Raw genomic sequence first — 13818 nt, 5'->3', positions numbered from 1 at the left:
TTGAAAGCTGCCACGTGTAAACCGCCTTCTGAAACTATCGGCATGCTTAAGCGTTCTTAGGACGCGAAAGCGTCCTACTTCAAACATGAAAAGCGACCTGAAAGCGTCCTTATTGTTGCATTCGACATTGTGGACGCGAAAGCGTCCTTAGGACGCGAAAGCGTCCTACACTTTGTTCAGGAGCTTATTTCTTTGCATTTTTTCATGATTTTCCTTCTATGATCAGTGTCTTGGGGCTAATTCCTGCGCAAAAGGATAGAGTAATGATAAGTAAAGCGTAATAAGACATTTAACACTTATTTCTCGGCTTTTCCTTCAATAACTTGCAAAGCAAGTAACAAAAAGTGCTTAAAATATAACATGAATTTAACACTTTTATGACATTCATCAGGCAGCTTGTCCAGAAAGCCAAAAGCAGCAGAAGGTGATTCTGGGTGTTGGCACGACCGTGTGACTAGTGACACGGGCCGTGCCAAGCTTCTGACTTGGGGGCTTTATATTTTTGCACCAAATCTTCGTATTTTTAGTCTGAATCAGCTCCGAATCTCCTTTCTTTTGCTCCAAGACTCAATCTTTAGAATATTCGTTCCTGAAATTAAATAACTTGCAATTGAAGTAAAATAGTTCTAAAAAAGGAAATAAAAACAAATAAAATCTAAATAAAATAGACTCGAATAATATATTAAAAAGATTAATTTATTGACTCATCAAACTCCCCCACACTTGAATCTTTGCTTGTCCTCAAGCAAAAGGCATAGACATGGAAACATAAACAAGATTAACATATGACAATACGATTAAGAACTTTGTCCCCTTCAAGGCTTTATTTCAAGAGTACACTAATCACAACTTCAAGCTTTTCTTATGAACCTATTCAACCCAACAATCAAGTCTCAAGTGAGTGTGTGTGTGTGTGTGTGTGTGTGTGTGTGTGTGTGTGTAGTCCAGCCCTTTTCTTGCTCCTTTGTAAGAGATATTATGAGGAATAGGTTCTAACCTTAACACTAAATCAACCGAGAAAAGTTCTTTCTTCATTTCATATAAGGAAGGTGGGAATTCTTTGGTCATTCGACATGTAGGGGATGGAGACAGACGTTAGTAAAGAGGTTATCCTCGATACACCATTGCCTCTGTTCACGGGTTGGTTATAAGGTGACCATCCATGTTTTGAGCAATTATTTTCTTTATTCATTTCACATTAAGTTTTGAGCAATTGTTTGCTTTATTCATTTCACATTATTTATTCATTTTGGATGTCTTATCATGACCTTTTTATTCACCACACTAACTTATATTACTTTTACTCTGACAACTTTTAAGGGTCAATTTACCACTAAAGTTAGAACATGCTCCTTAAAACACCTACCTACACACTTGCTCAAAGACTGCAACTTTGTGCTTTTCTCAGAGAATTTTCACAATAAAACATGATGTGGGTATAGCAGGAACACTTAAAACACAAGAAATCACTTTCATGTACAAGAAACAACCATTTTGGAATAGACAACAAAAAAAATTATGTCATAATTTATAATAAAAAGAAGCTGCTCTTCATGCCTTTCTCAATCAAAACAAAACAAAAATATTAAAATTCAAGGGAGTTCGGAAACACTACGACACTTTTTTGGTTCCCCCTCACACATGGGAGAAGCATTGTCCTCAATGATTTGAAAAATAAAAGAAAATAGAAGAGAAGAGAAGAGAAGAGAAGAGGATTGAGGAAAAGGAAAAGGGAAAGCTCATAATTTATTGAGGTCCTTGAGGAGGACCTTAGAGGTTAAGATGTTGCATCATCCTTAATAACATGCGGTTGTTTTCTTCATGCATTCGATTGCCCCTTTGGACATCATTCCGCAGCCCGAAGATTTCAACACCTTGTCTTTGTTGCTTGGTGCTCATTCTTTGTATTTCGGTTTGCATCCATGCCCATCGTTCATCATCATAGTGCCCACTGGCTTCTTGTTCATGGTGCAAGTGTGTACCTTCCTCCTCTTCATCACCACCATCATTATCATCATCTTGTACCTGTGGGTTAGTGCCAACATAAAACAAATTTTTCACCACCTCCGGGTTAGTTATGTCCGGATTAGGTAGAATAATCAAACAATTAGCCCTATTGACTTGCCACTCATATTGGCAATTGTGAGATTGGCCATAAGGTTTAAGAAAGAACATAGAGGTGAGTGTATCTAAGTTTAGCCTAATGTTTCCCTCAATCTTATTGATCCCATTCTCCGCATCCACTCATATCTTTCTAGCAATAAAGGTGATGATACCACCTACTACTATGTCAATTTTATCATTCGGTTTCTTGTTAGCAACAGAAACAAGATAATCAAGCAAATAATAGCAAGTGTTCACGGGGCGGTTGTAAAGCATTGCCCATAACATAGACAGTTCATCGGTCCTCATCATCCCCACTTCATTCCTACCCCATATGGTGCAAGCCATAACCCTTTAAAGGTACCTAAGCACAGAGTTGTGGATGTTACTAGCCTTATTAGAACGGGAATTGTATTGGCATAAAATTCAACAGCCTAATCACATTGGTCCTCTATACCTAATCTATCCATAGCATTAACATCAGGTTACCGACAAGCAGAAATAGTTCTAGAGATAAGAGATTTATACCTATTCTTTTGCTTGTCATCTTTAAAATTGATGCCATGATTTCGGACTGTTGCTTTCTTCGTCCCTGCACCACTTCCTGAGGTTTCAATCTCCTTGGTTTTCCTCTTTGATGCCATTGACAATGGTTTTGGTTGGTTTGGGTAAAAGTTTAGTTTTTGGTACGGTTTTGTGTGGGAAAGGTGGTTTTGGTGATGACGTTGGGTTTTAAGTAAGAAATTTGGGTGTTGTGGTGAGGATTGATGAAGGAATTGGGGTTTTTGGGTTAGGGTTTTAGGGTATACGAATTTGTTGGATTAATGGTTGTGATGGATGATTGTTGTTTTTGATGGATTAATTGGGTCTGGGGTGAAGTTTAGAGTTGTTTTCGTTTAAAAATTGTGTAATTTGGTGAAGTTTGGAGAAAGTTATGGAGGTTTGGAGGTTTAGGTTATGGAGGTTTTAGAGGGAGAAGTTGAAGATGAGAGAAGTTTTGTTGTTTAAATGAGGAAGAAGAAGGAAAAAAAATTGAGGTAGTTTTGTATGCTGATGGGCTGGCACGGCCGTGCCACCACAGGGACGGACCATGCCAAGCTTCTGGAAAATGAAGGTTTTGGGCAGGTTTGGTCAGGCACGGGCCGTGCCAAGCTGTCTGATCAACGACATCAATTTTTTCCATTTTTCGCATCATGTTCGGACCAATACCTATAAAACAAATTAAAATAACCCACCTAAACAAAATAAAGCTCTTTTAATGTCATTAGCTTGACGATTAAGAGGTTTATCTACCCTATACCCCACCTTTCACTAAGGGACAATGGCATCAAACTGACACTTGCTCCCAAGTCACACATGGCTCTTTCTATAATCTCGGATCCTATGACACATGGTATGGAAAAACTCCCTAGATCCTTAAGTTTAGGTGGCAATTTGTCTTGAATGATTTCAATAAATTTCCTAAACTGCTCATCTAACTTGGACTTATCAAACCCTTGTAGGAAATGAATTTTTGGCTTATATGGTGGTGGTGTGTTAGGCTTTTCACTCTCTACCTCAACCTCAATTTTCTTGGTTTCCACACGGGGTCCTCTAATTGCCTACCATTTCTAAGTGTAATATAGGTTGGCTCGGAAAGATACTGGAGGTTTGGGAGGAATAGGCTACTTGTTGGGCTACTTGAGAGATTTGGGTCTCTAGCATTTGTTGTGAGTACAAAATAGAATCCACTTTTGATGAAAGCTTGACAAGAGAATCATTCAAAAATCCAGTTTGATTCTTAAGCTCTTGGAGCTGCTCGGATTGATTTATAAAATAATTTTCTAACAAAAGTTCCAAGCTGGATTTTTGAGGGACTCTTTGGTTGTTTGCATAACTGGGTGTTGTTGTTTGTTGTCCAAAAATATTTTGAGGGTTTTCAATATAAAATTTTTGATTGTTCCTAAACCCTTGATTATATTGAGCATAGATTACTTGCTCAGGAGTTCTAACAACACTACCTAGTTGGCATTCAACACCAGTATAACCAAATATTCCATAAATTTTACAAGGTGGTAAAACAAGGGAAGAAGTCCATTGATAGTGGTTTTGAGCCATGCCTTAAATCAAAACAGTTGAAGGTAGATAAAATATATATATATATATATATATATATATATATATATATATATATATTAGTTGAAGGTAGAAAAATAAAAAAGAAAAAAAAGAAAATGAAAAAGAAATATTATATATATTTTTTATTTTTTATTTCATATATATACACATATATATTATACTTTTTTTTTTTACTATTTTTTTCTAACCGCTATTAAAAAGTTAATCAAATTGCTAAACTCCCCGGCAGCGGCGCCAAAAACTTGATGAGGTAAATCTGCAAGTGCACGGTTTACCGATGTAGTAATAAAAGAGTATCGTTCCAACAGGGAGTTATGATTTCAATTAACTTTCAACAATGATTAGAAAAGAGTTGGAATTGAAAAGTTTGGATTTTGTTTTAAATGGAAAATAACAATAATAATAAAAAGGTGCCTTGGGATTATTGGTTTGTCGTTTTGACAAATCCTTCACAAACCAAACCCTAAACATAGAACTTTATGTTAGACCTATTTTCTAAAGACAAGTTTCTCTTTAGCCTATCACATCTCCTTTCAGTTTCAGTGAGTGTGTTTCTCTAGCAACCATGCTTATTCTAATGGTTAATTGCTATTGAAATCCTTGAAGCTCGAAGAAGAAGAAGAAGAAGAAGAAGAAGAAGAAGAAGAAGAAGAAGAAGGAGAAGAAGAAGAAGAAGGAGAAGAAGAAGGAGGAGGAGGAGGAGGAGGAGGAGGAGGAGGAGGAGGAGGAGGAGGAGGAGGAGGAGAAGAAGAAGAAGAAGAAGAAGAAATAAAATAAATAAAGGTGAACTTTTATCCAAAGAAATAATTGTCACTTATTATTTCAGAGAACAAAAGTTGATTCTACAAGCTTGATGGCTGCTCTATTTATAGTCTAACAATGACTTAAGCCCTAAGAAATAAATCACTAAAGTGTTGCACAAGAAACCACGGGCTTTAGGTCAAAAATAAACTAATAGGCAGCTTGTCCGGAAAGCCAAAAGCATCAAAAGGTGATTCTGGGTGTTGGCACGACCGTGTGGCAGGTGACACGGGCCATGCCATGCTTCTGACTTGGGAGCTTTATATTTTTGCACCAAATCTTCGTATTTTTAGTCCGAATCAGCTCCGAATCTCCTTTATTTTGCTCTAGGACTCAATCTTTAGAATATTTGTTTCTGAAATGAAATAACTTGCAATAGAAGTAAAATAGTTCTAAAAAAGGAAATAAAAACAAATAAAATCTAAATAAAATAAACTCAAATAATATATTAAAAACACTAATTTATTGATGCATCAAAATTTCGACATCAACATTAATCATCAAGAATACAAGCATAATAAAGCAACATATACAAATTCACCTTTTCACATACTCACAACATTCACCAAATTTCACCAATGCACATAATCACCAATTCACATAGTCAAGTATGACACGTTTCACCAATTTTCAAGTGCATGCAATGTTCTAGACACTTCTACATGCATGTGGTACCAACTGGATTTTGGAGATAATTTTACTGTATGAAACCACACCAACGTAAAGTACACCTCCAATACATTCATCAACATAGTTATGTAAAAGAACACCTTCAATTACATTCTTCATAAAGACTCAACATGACTATGAATGCATGGACTTTAAGCAAAGACTCGACAATGCATATATCATCAAACCATATTATATAATTTTCACCATCATATAATATATTCACCAATTCACCACCATTTGCATTATCATGTATTTACATCCACACAATTAACAAGTAATAATCAACAAAAGAGTCATCACAAAAATCATCATCAAGATCTATCACCACAAAGAGACAATCATCTATTCACATAACACAATCCACAACAAAGACAATAATCCACCAATCATGATCACCAACACACTATACACCAATCTAACATTAATTCATCCTTATTTCATCATATTATTAGGAATACAATACAGTTACAAGTTACGAAATCATAAAATTCAATTTTTGCAAAGTTCATCTATTGTCCCAAAAATCGTCTATTTTTAATTTTCACAACAAAAATTTGATATCATGCTATTACCCATCATCAAAACATCCCTACATATCACCTAACATCCCAATTTGATTTCAAAGTAAAACTACGTTAAAACACTCTTAGAAGTTCAATTACACTTCAATTAGGTAGGGTTATGTGTTTGGAACTTATAGGAATGCATTTGGATCCTTAAAAATGCAAAAAATCGAGTTTTCGAACAACTGCAGCGTTGGCACGATCGTGCGGCCCTGACTGTGCAGAATTTCTGATTTTTCATTTTTCACGTTTTCGTGCGTAAAATTCTGATCTTCGATCTGTTTTCTCCTACGCGTCCCAATCACTTAAACTTATCATATTCCAACATAAAATCATGTTTTCCTATCTCAAAACAACTTACTCCAATTCTTTCAAAATCACTTATTTCTCAAAAACATTTAAAACAACTTTGTATTCAAAACCCAATTGGTCTATCCCTCCGATGGCTAACTGCACCTGCTGATCGCACGATGATCCTTACGTGCGAGGTCTTGCTAATTCAAAGGTAATTGAAACATAAACATAAATTGGTGTTCCAGTTTTTCCCAAGGCAATGAAGGCCAAGGTTCCATTAGGTCAGCCCATCTATGAATCTTAGGACACTCATAGCACACCCTCTCTCACTTACTTAGTAGTTCTACAAACGGACAACCCTAATCTACGTCTACATTACTAAGGGTTTAAGAGAATGGTTCTATTAGGCTACGACTTATTTCCTTCATAGGCAATTGCTCTAATACTCCTCCTTTTTGTTGCTAAAACCTACTGAAAAAGAAGACTAAAAGTTTGGAGCTTCTAAGCTCACCTTAGACAAATGTGTCAAGCTCGATAAGCTAAACAATGGGAGGCATCCCATGCATTTATTTTCATTAATTTTCAATTTCAGTTATTTCACATAGCATTTCATCTAACAATTTATTTCGTTTACTATTTGCTAAGTCACAACGATTTTCAAAATATCAACAGTAATGTAGTGTTTCTATTAAATATTTTGAAGACTGATGGTTATTTTAAAAATATCAACATTAATATAGTGTTTCTATTTATTATATACATGCAAATTAGTGAGATTAATATATTAAAAGAGATGAAAATAAATTATTTTCCTATAGTTATGACATTAAAGAGTAGACTAAAAAAAATTCTATATTTATGACATAATACATTGCTTTTTTCCTATATTTTACTTAAGGAAATTAGATAATGAGAAGAAAAAAAATAAAACAAATTGGTTTTATATTTTACAAAATGGCCATTAAGCACTTAAAATTTAAAAAATCATAGGTTTAAAAAGGACAATAACGGAATTATGTGATTTTTATATATTATTAATAGATTAGTAGATAACATGTGCATCACTCTCAACTATTATTCTTCATGTTGCATTTAAGATAATGGAAATACATCAATAATTAACACATCATATTTTCTTAATGCTTATGAAATGAAATATAGTAGGACAAAGGGAGTACACAAATTGGTTAGCTGTCATTCTTTTATATAGTTGACTCAAAATAATTTAGCCTATTTAATTTTTGCACCAAACTTGATCATGAATGGGTTTGACTGAATTAATTGATCTCTTATGCTCAAATATAGTGGGGCAACTGAATTTTTTTTGAAAGAAGTGGGACAAATGAAATGAAATTATATATTATTTTTACAAATCATCAACCCACGAAAGGGAAGAATATCACAGCTCATGATAAAATTTTCAAAAGGAGTCGGCTGGTTAACATTTTCAAAGATATTTACAAATTGAAGTGTATTATTGTTGCATTCAAAATATTAAAATGGGAATTGAAAAAAAAAATACATAAAATAATAAACTTTATATGTTGATATATTGACTAATTTTTATATATTACATTATAAAAAGTTTAATTAGCAACAAAAATTAGAAGACGAAAAATTGACAGACAAAATTATTGACAAATTTCAGTTTTTCAATTTCTAACTTTGATAGCTAATATGTATTCTAGTTATCTGGTAGTAGTACATAATAGAAAATCTCACTTCAAGAGCTTGCATTGCATCCATGAATAATATGGATTTCTCATTCACACTATTTCTTCTAGTATTTGCCTTTTCATTCCAATCTTCATCTTCTTTCTTATCATCATTGAGAAAGGGTTCATCCATCTCAGTAGAAAATCCACAAGACAAAATCATCTCACAAAATGGCATGTTCTCTGCTGGTTTTACTTCCATTGGTGAAAACTCATATTCCTTTGCCATATGGTTCACAGAACCAAATTCCCTTGACCTCAACAAGACCATCATTTGGATGGCGAATCGCGACCAACCCGTTAACGGAAAACGAACCAAACTTTCCCTTTTAAACACAGGAAACATTGTATTGCTTGATGTTTCATTAAACAATGTTTGGTCTTCAAACACTGCATCATTGAAACCACTAGAGTTGCATCTCAAAAATGATGGAAATCTTGTGTTGCGTGAGCTTCAAGGAATCAACATTTTGTGGCAGAGTTTTGATTCTCCAACAGATACTCTCCTTCCAGGTCAACCTCTTACAAGATATACAAAGCTTGTATCTTCAATAAGTGAGAGTAATCATTCTTCTGGCTTCTATATGTTCTTCTTTGATGATGAAAACATTCTCGGTCTTCACTACGACGGTCGCGATGTTTCTAGCTCTTATTGGCCAAGTCCTTGGCTGCTAAGTTGGGATGTTGGCAGATCTAATTTCAATAGTAGCAGAAATGCAGTGTTGGATTCTTTTGGTAGTTTCCATTCATCAGATAATTTCACCTTTTCAACTTCTGATTATGGAATTGTTTTGCAAAGAATGATGAAATTGGATTCTGATGGTGTTGTGAGAGTGTATAGCAGAACTAATGTGTCACAGAATTGGTATGTTTCATGGCAAGCCTTTACTGGTACTTGTTTAGTTCATGGAATTTGTGGAGCTAATAGTACATGTAGTTATAGTCCTAAGATTGGAAGAAAATGCTCTTGTATTCCAGGGTATAGAATGAAAAATCCTAATGATTGGTCTTATGGTTGTGAACCTATGTTTGATTTCACTTGCATTAAAAGTGAGTCAACCTTTTTGGAGATAAAAAATGTTGAGTTTTATGGCTATGACTTTCATTATATTGAAATTTGTAACTATAGTGCTTGTTTGGATTTATGCATACAAGATTGTAATTGCAAAGCATTTCAACACTCATATTGGGAGAAAAAAGGCTTGTATAGGTGTTTTACAAAAACACAATTGCAAAATGGTAGGTATTATCCAAGCTTTAAAGGATCGACGTACTTGAGATTGCCTAAAGGTAGTACCTTCTCTAAACGAGAATCTTCCGATCCAAGTGACGATGTTTGTTCAGAAAAACTTCAAAGAGTTTATGTCAAAGAAAGCGAAAACCATTTCGTGAAGTTTTTTCTATGGTTTGCCACCGCGATTGGAGCTCTTGAAACCGTCTTCATTTTCTCCGTTTGGTGTTCCCTGTTTAGGTCACGCCAAAAGACTTATGCAGACCAACACGGCTACCATCTAGCGGAATTAGGGTTTAGAAAATACAGTTACTTAGAGCTAAAGAAAGCAACAAAAGGGTTCAGCCAAGAGATTGGAAGAGGTGGAGGCGGTGTTGTATACAAAGGCATATTATCCGATGGAAGACATGCTGCAATAAAGAGACTTTACAATGCACAACAAGGTGAAGGTGAATTTCTAGCTGAAGTAGGAATCATCGGAAGGCTTAATCACATGAATTTGATTGAAATGTGGGGATATTGTGCCGAGGGAAAATATAGACTATTGGTTTATGAGTACATGGAAAATGGTTCTTTAGCCGAAAACTTGTCGGCTAATAAACTTGATTGGAGTAAAAGGTACAAAATTGCTTTATCAATAGCAAGAGTTTTAGCATATCTACATGAAGAATGTTTGGAGTGGATTTTACATTGTGATATAAAGCCGCAAAATATACTTCTTGATTCTAACTTCGAACCCAAGTTAGCCGATTTTGGATTGTCTAAGCTGCAAAACAGAAACAACCTCAACAATTCAAGTGTATCTATGATTAGAGGAACAAGAGGGTATATGGCACCTGAATGGATTTTCAATTTGCCAATAACATCTAAAGTAGATGTTTATAGCTATGGAATAGTTGTATTGGAAATGATAACCGGAAAAAGTCCAACTACAGGTTTCAAGATTGTTAATGGAGAAGAGGAAAGTGATGGGAGGTTGGTTACATGGGTGAGAGAAAAAAGAGGCAGTAACATTTCTTGGTTAGAGGAAATTGTTGACCCTCAAATTGGATTAAATTATGATAAAAGTAAAATGGAGATTATGGCTAAAGTTGCTTTGGATTGTGTTGTGGATGAAAGAGATTCAAGGCCTACCATGAGTAGAGTAGTTGAGATGCTTCAATACCATGGAAGTGATATTTAGTGATGTATGCTACAAATACAGTACCTTACTCCCTCCGTTTCAAAATATAAGCAAAATTCACTTTTTAGGTTCATTCATTTAATGATGTATGTGGTTCATAATATGGACCACATACATCATTAAATGAATGAACCTAAAAAGTGAATTTTGCTTATATTTTGAAACGGATGGAGTATGTTTTAATGTCATTCTTAAATTTTCATAGCTAGAGAGAGATATGTGAAGAATAATGTAAATTTTATTATTATTATTATTATTATTATTAGATATATGTGTTGTGAATGAAAAAGAGGTAATGATGGTTAAAAGACTTGAGCATCTTTTACTATGAGAAGAACGAGTTGGGATCCTTTTACTTCTAAAAAATGAAGGACTCGTGAAGGACTCTTTTTCTAAATATACACAAAATATAGATATATTATTCACACCATGTAGTTGGAAATATAAAATTGATGAATCTCTCATGTCGTAAATATTTGAAACTAATTTGACTTTGCTCTTGCAGCGCCATAAATATTTGAAAATTATTTCATATTGCTAAGTTGAGAAAATCAATCGCTATTGTTGGAGCAATGATAATGAGAAAAATATGATTTTGGTTTCAGCAAATATATATAAAAAAAATAGTAAAATAATTAATCCCTATATATTCAATTTTTTGCATATATTCAATTTTTTGCTTTTGTGCTGGCTACTTTTTTAGTTCTTGTTTTTTTCTTAATGCAAATATTAGTAACTAGTTGTTATATTAGTTTTTTTTTATTTGTTTGAGTTTGAATTTATGACTTTTAACTTCTTATCTCTTTGTTCAGCCCAGATGAATTACTTATCCCCCTACGATTTTAGTCTTTATAACATTTGTTAAAATTTGAATTAGTGAAGAAGGGGAGTATTAATTCAAAGGCAGCAGCTATCTCTTCATCGGAATCTTCGAAAAATTCGTCATCTTCGGTTAATAAAGACTGGGAGAATTGGGTGTTGGTTCGTGGTAAAGCAATGAAGGTGGCGGAGGATGTCAAGGAAATTGGTAGGGTGGTGGGGTTGACCTATGAGTGTGAGACAAAAAATTGTTTTAATTTATTAACTAAGGAGGGAAGACGAGAGTGGAGGACATCAGGTAGTACGGACGTGAAGGGGAGTGACAGGGGTAAGGGGTGCATGGTGGAGGGGTGTTAAGTTTGAGGGGGCTGTAGGGTGTGGGGTGAAGTATGTTATCAATGAAAGTTTTAACTTATAATGTGAGGGGTTTAGGGGGTGGCGAAAAGAGGGCGGAGGTACGGAGATTGGTACATGAGAAGCAACCAATGGTGTTGTGTTTGCAGGAGAGTAAATGGCAGGTGGTGACGGATGAGATGGTTAAAAATATTTGGGGTGATGTTCCTTGCAATTATTCTTATTGTTCGTCAGTTGGGGCTTCTGGTGGCTTGGTTACTGTTTGGGATACGTCGCGTGTTGTTGTGTGGGCATCCATGAATTATGGAAACGTGTTGGTTATCAAAGGCAAGGTTATTCTTACTTCTGAAGAGTTTATGATTTTTAATGTGTATGCACCGTGTGACATGGCGGCTAAAAGGGATTTGTGGATTCAGTTGAAGACTATAGTGCTTAACAACAATAATGTGAATGTTTGTGTGTGCGGGGATTTTAATTCAGTTCGCAATGTAGACGAAAGGAAAGGAAGGGGCACAGTTTTTAGACAGGCGGATGCAGATTTGTTTAATGATTTTATAGATACCAGCTTACTGATTGATATGCCGATTTGTGGGCGTCTGTTTACTTGGTACAAAGGAGATGGGGTTTCTATGAGCAGGCTGGATCGTTTCTTGCTGTCTGTTAAATGGAGCGTGACATGGTCGAATTCAATTCAGGTTGCCTATCAACGGGGTCTTTCAGATCACGTTCCTTTGATGTTGATAACTGAGGAAGCTAATTGGGGACCTTGTCCGCTTCGGATGCTCAAATGTTGGTCTGAATTTCCAAGTTATGGTGACTTTGTCCGCGAAAAATGGGCCTCTTTTCAGTGTCAAGGATGGGGCGGGCATGTATTGAAAGAGAAGTTGAAAATGATGAAATTTAGTCAGAAAGATTGGCATAAGCAACACGTGGGGAATATGGACAGTAAGATTTTGGACGTCAAAAACAAACTATCAATCCTAGATACTAAAGCAGATTTGTCAGCGCTAAGTGCAGATGAGCTTAACGAGATTCATGACTTGTCCATTAATTTGCATTCTATGGCGAAGGTTCAAAACAGTATGAATTGGCAAAAATCACGGATGACTTGGTTAAAAGAGGGGGACGCTAACTCCAAATTCTTTCATGGTGTAATGTCCGGTAGGAAGCGTCATAATAACATTAACATGGTGTTGGTGGATGGTGCATATGTAGAAGGTGTGAATAATGTTCGGTCAGCTGTTTTTACTCATTTTTCGACACATTTTAAATCATTAAGTGCAAGTCGGCCAGGTGTGGGAGGTCTTCAGTTCCGTCAGCTGTCAGGTACGGAAGCGGGGTCTTTAATATTTCCGTTTTCGCAGGAGGAAGTGAAGCAAGCCATATGGGATTGTGATAGCTTCAAAAGTCCGGGCCCGGATGGCGTTAGTTTTGGTTTTTTAAAAGAATTTTGGGAACTACTTAAGGATGACTTTATGCGATTTATGACGGAGTTTCATCGTAATGGGAAGCTGACAAAGGGTGTTAATTCTACATTTATTGCTTTAATTCCGAAGGTGACTAGTCCGCAGAGGCTCAATGATTTCCGACCTATTTCATTAGTGGGATGTATGTATAAGGTGCTTGCGAAGGTCCTTGCCAATAGGTTGCGTAAAGTTGTCAGCAGTGTTGTTTCTGACTCTCAATCAGCGTTTGTAAAAGGGAAACAAATCTTGGATGGTATTCTAATTGCAAATGAAGCAGTAGATGAGGCCAGACGCATGAAAAAAGAGTTGCTTTTCTTCAAGGTAGATTTTGAAAAGGCATACGACTCGGTGGATTTAAATTATCTTGATTCTGTTATGGCTAAAATGAATTTCCCAGCTCTGTGGCGGAAATGGATATCTGAGTGTGTGGGAACGGCAACGGCTTCTGTTTTAGTAAATGGGTGCCCAACAGATGAGTTCCCTATTGAGAGGGGTCTCC

The 13818-nt window shown here is 35.6% G+C and overlaps 1 protein-coding gene across 1 annotated transcript; it reads left to right on the top strand.

The window, feature by feature from the left end:
- Positions 1-8084: 8084 nt before the first annotated feature.
- On the top strand, positions 8085-10726 carry LOC146907260 (putative receptor protein kinase ZmPK1). Its single transcript, XM_085723333.1, has one exon. It carries the CDS (start codon positions 8296-8298, stop codon positions 10678-10680), a length of 2385 nt encoding a protein of 794 aa, XP_085579459.1. The 5' UTR covers positions 8085-8295; the 3' UTR covers positions 10681-10726.
- Positions 10727-13818: the final 3092 nt, after the last annotated feature.

Source organism: Medicago sativa, chromosome 7, assembly GCF_051527215.1.
Source record: "Medicago sativa cultivar Bolivia chromosome 7, Bolivia_mono, whole genome shotgun sequence".
Taxonomy (NCBI): domain Eukaryota; kingdom Viridiplantae; phylum Streptophyta; class Magnoliopsida; order Fabales; family Fabaceae; genus Medicago; species Medicago sativa.
Note: the sequence above shows the minus strand (reverse complement) of the source record. Positions and strands in the feature narration are given on the sequence as shown.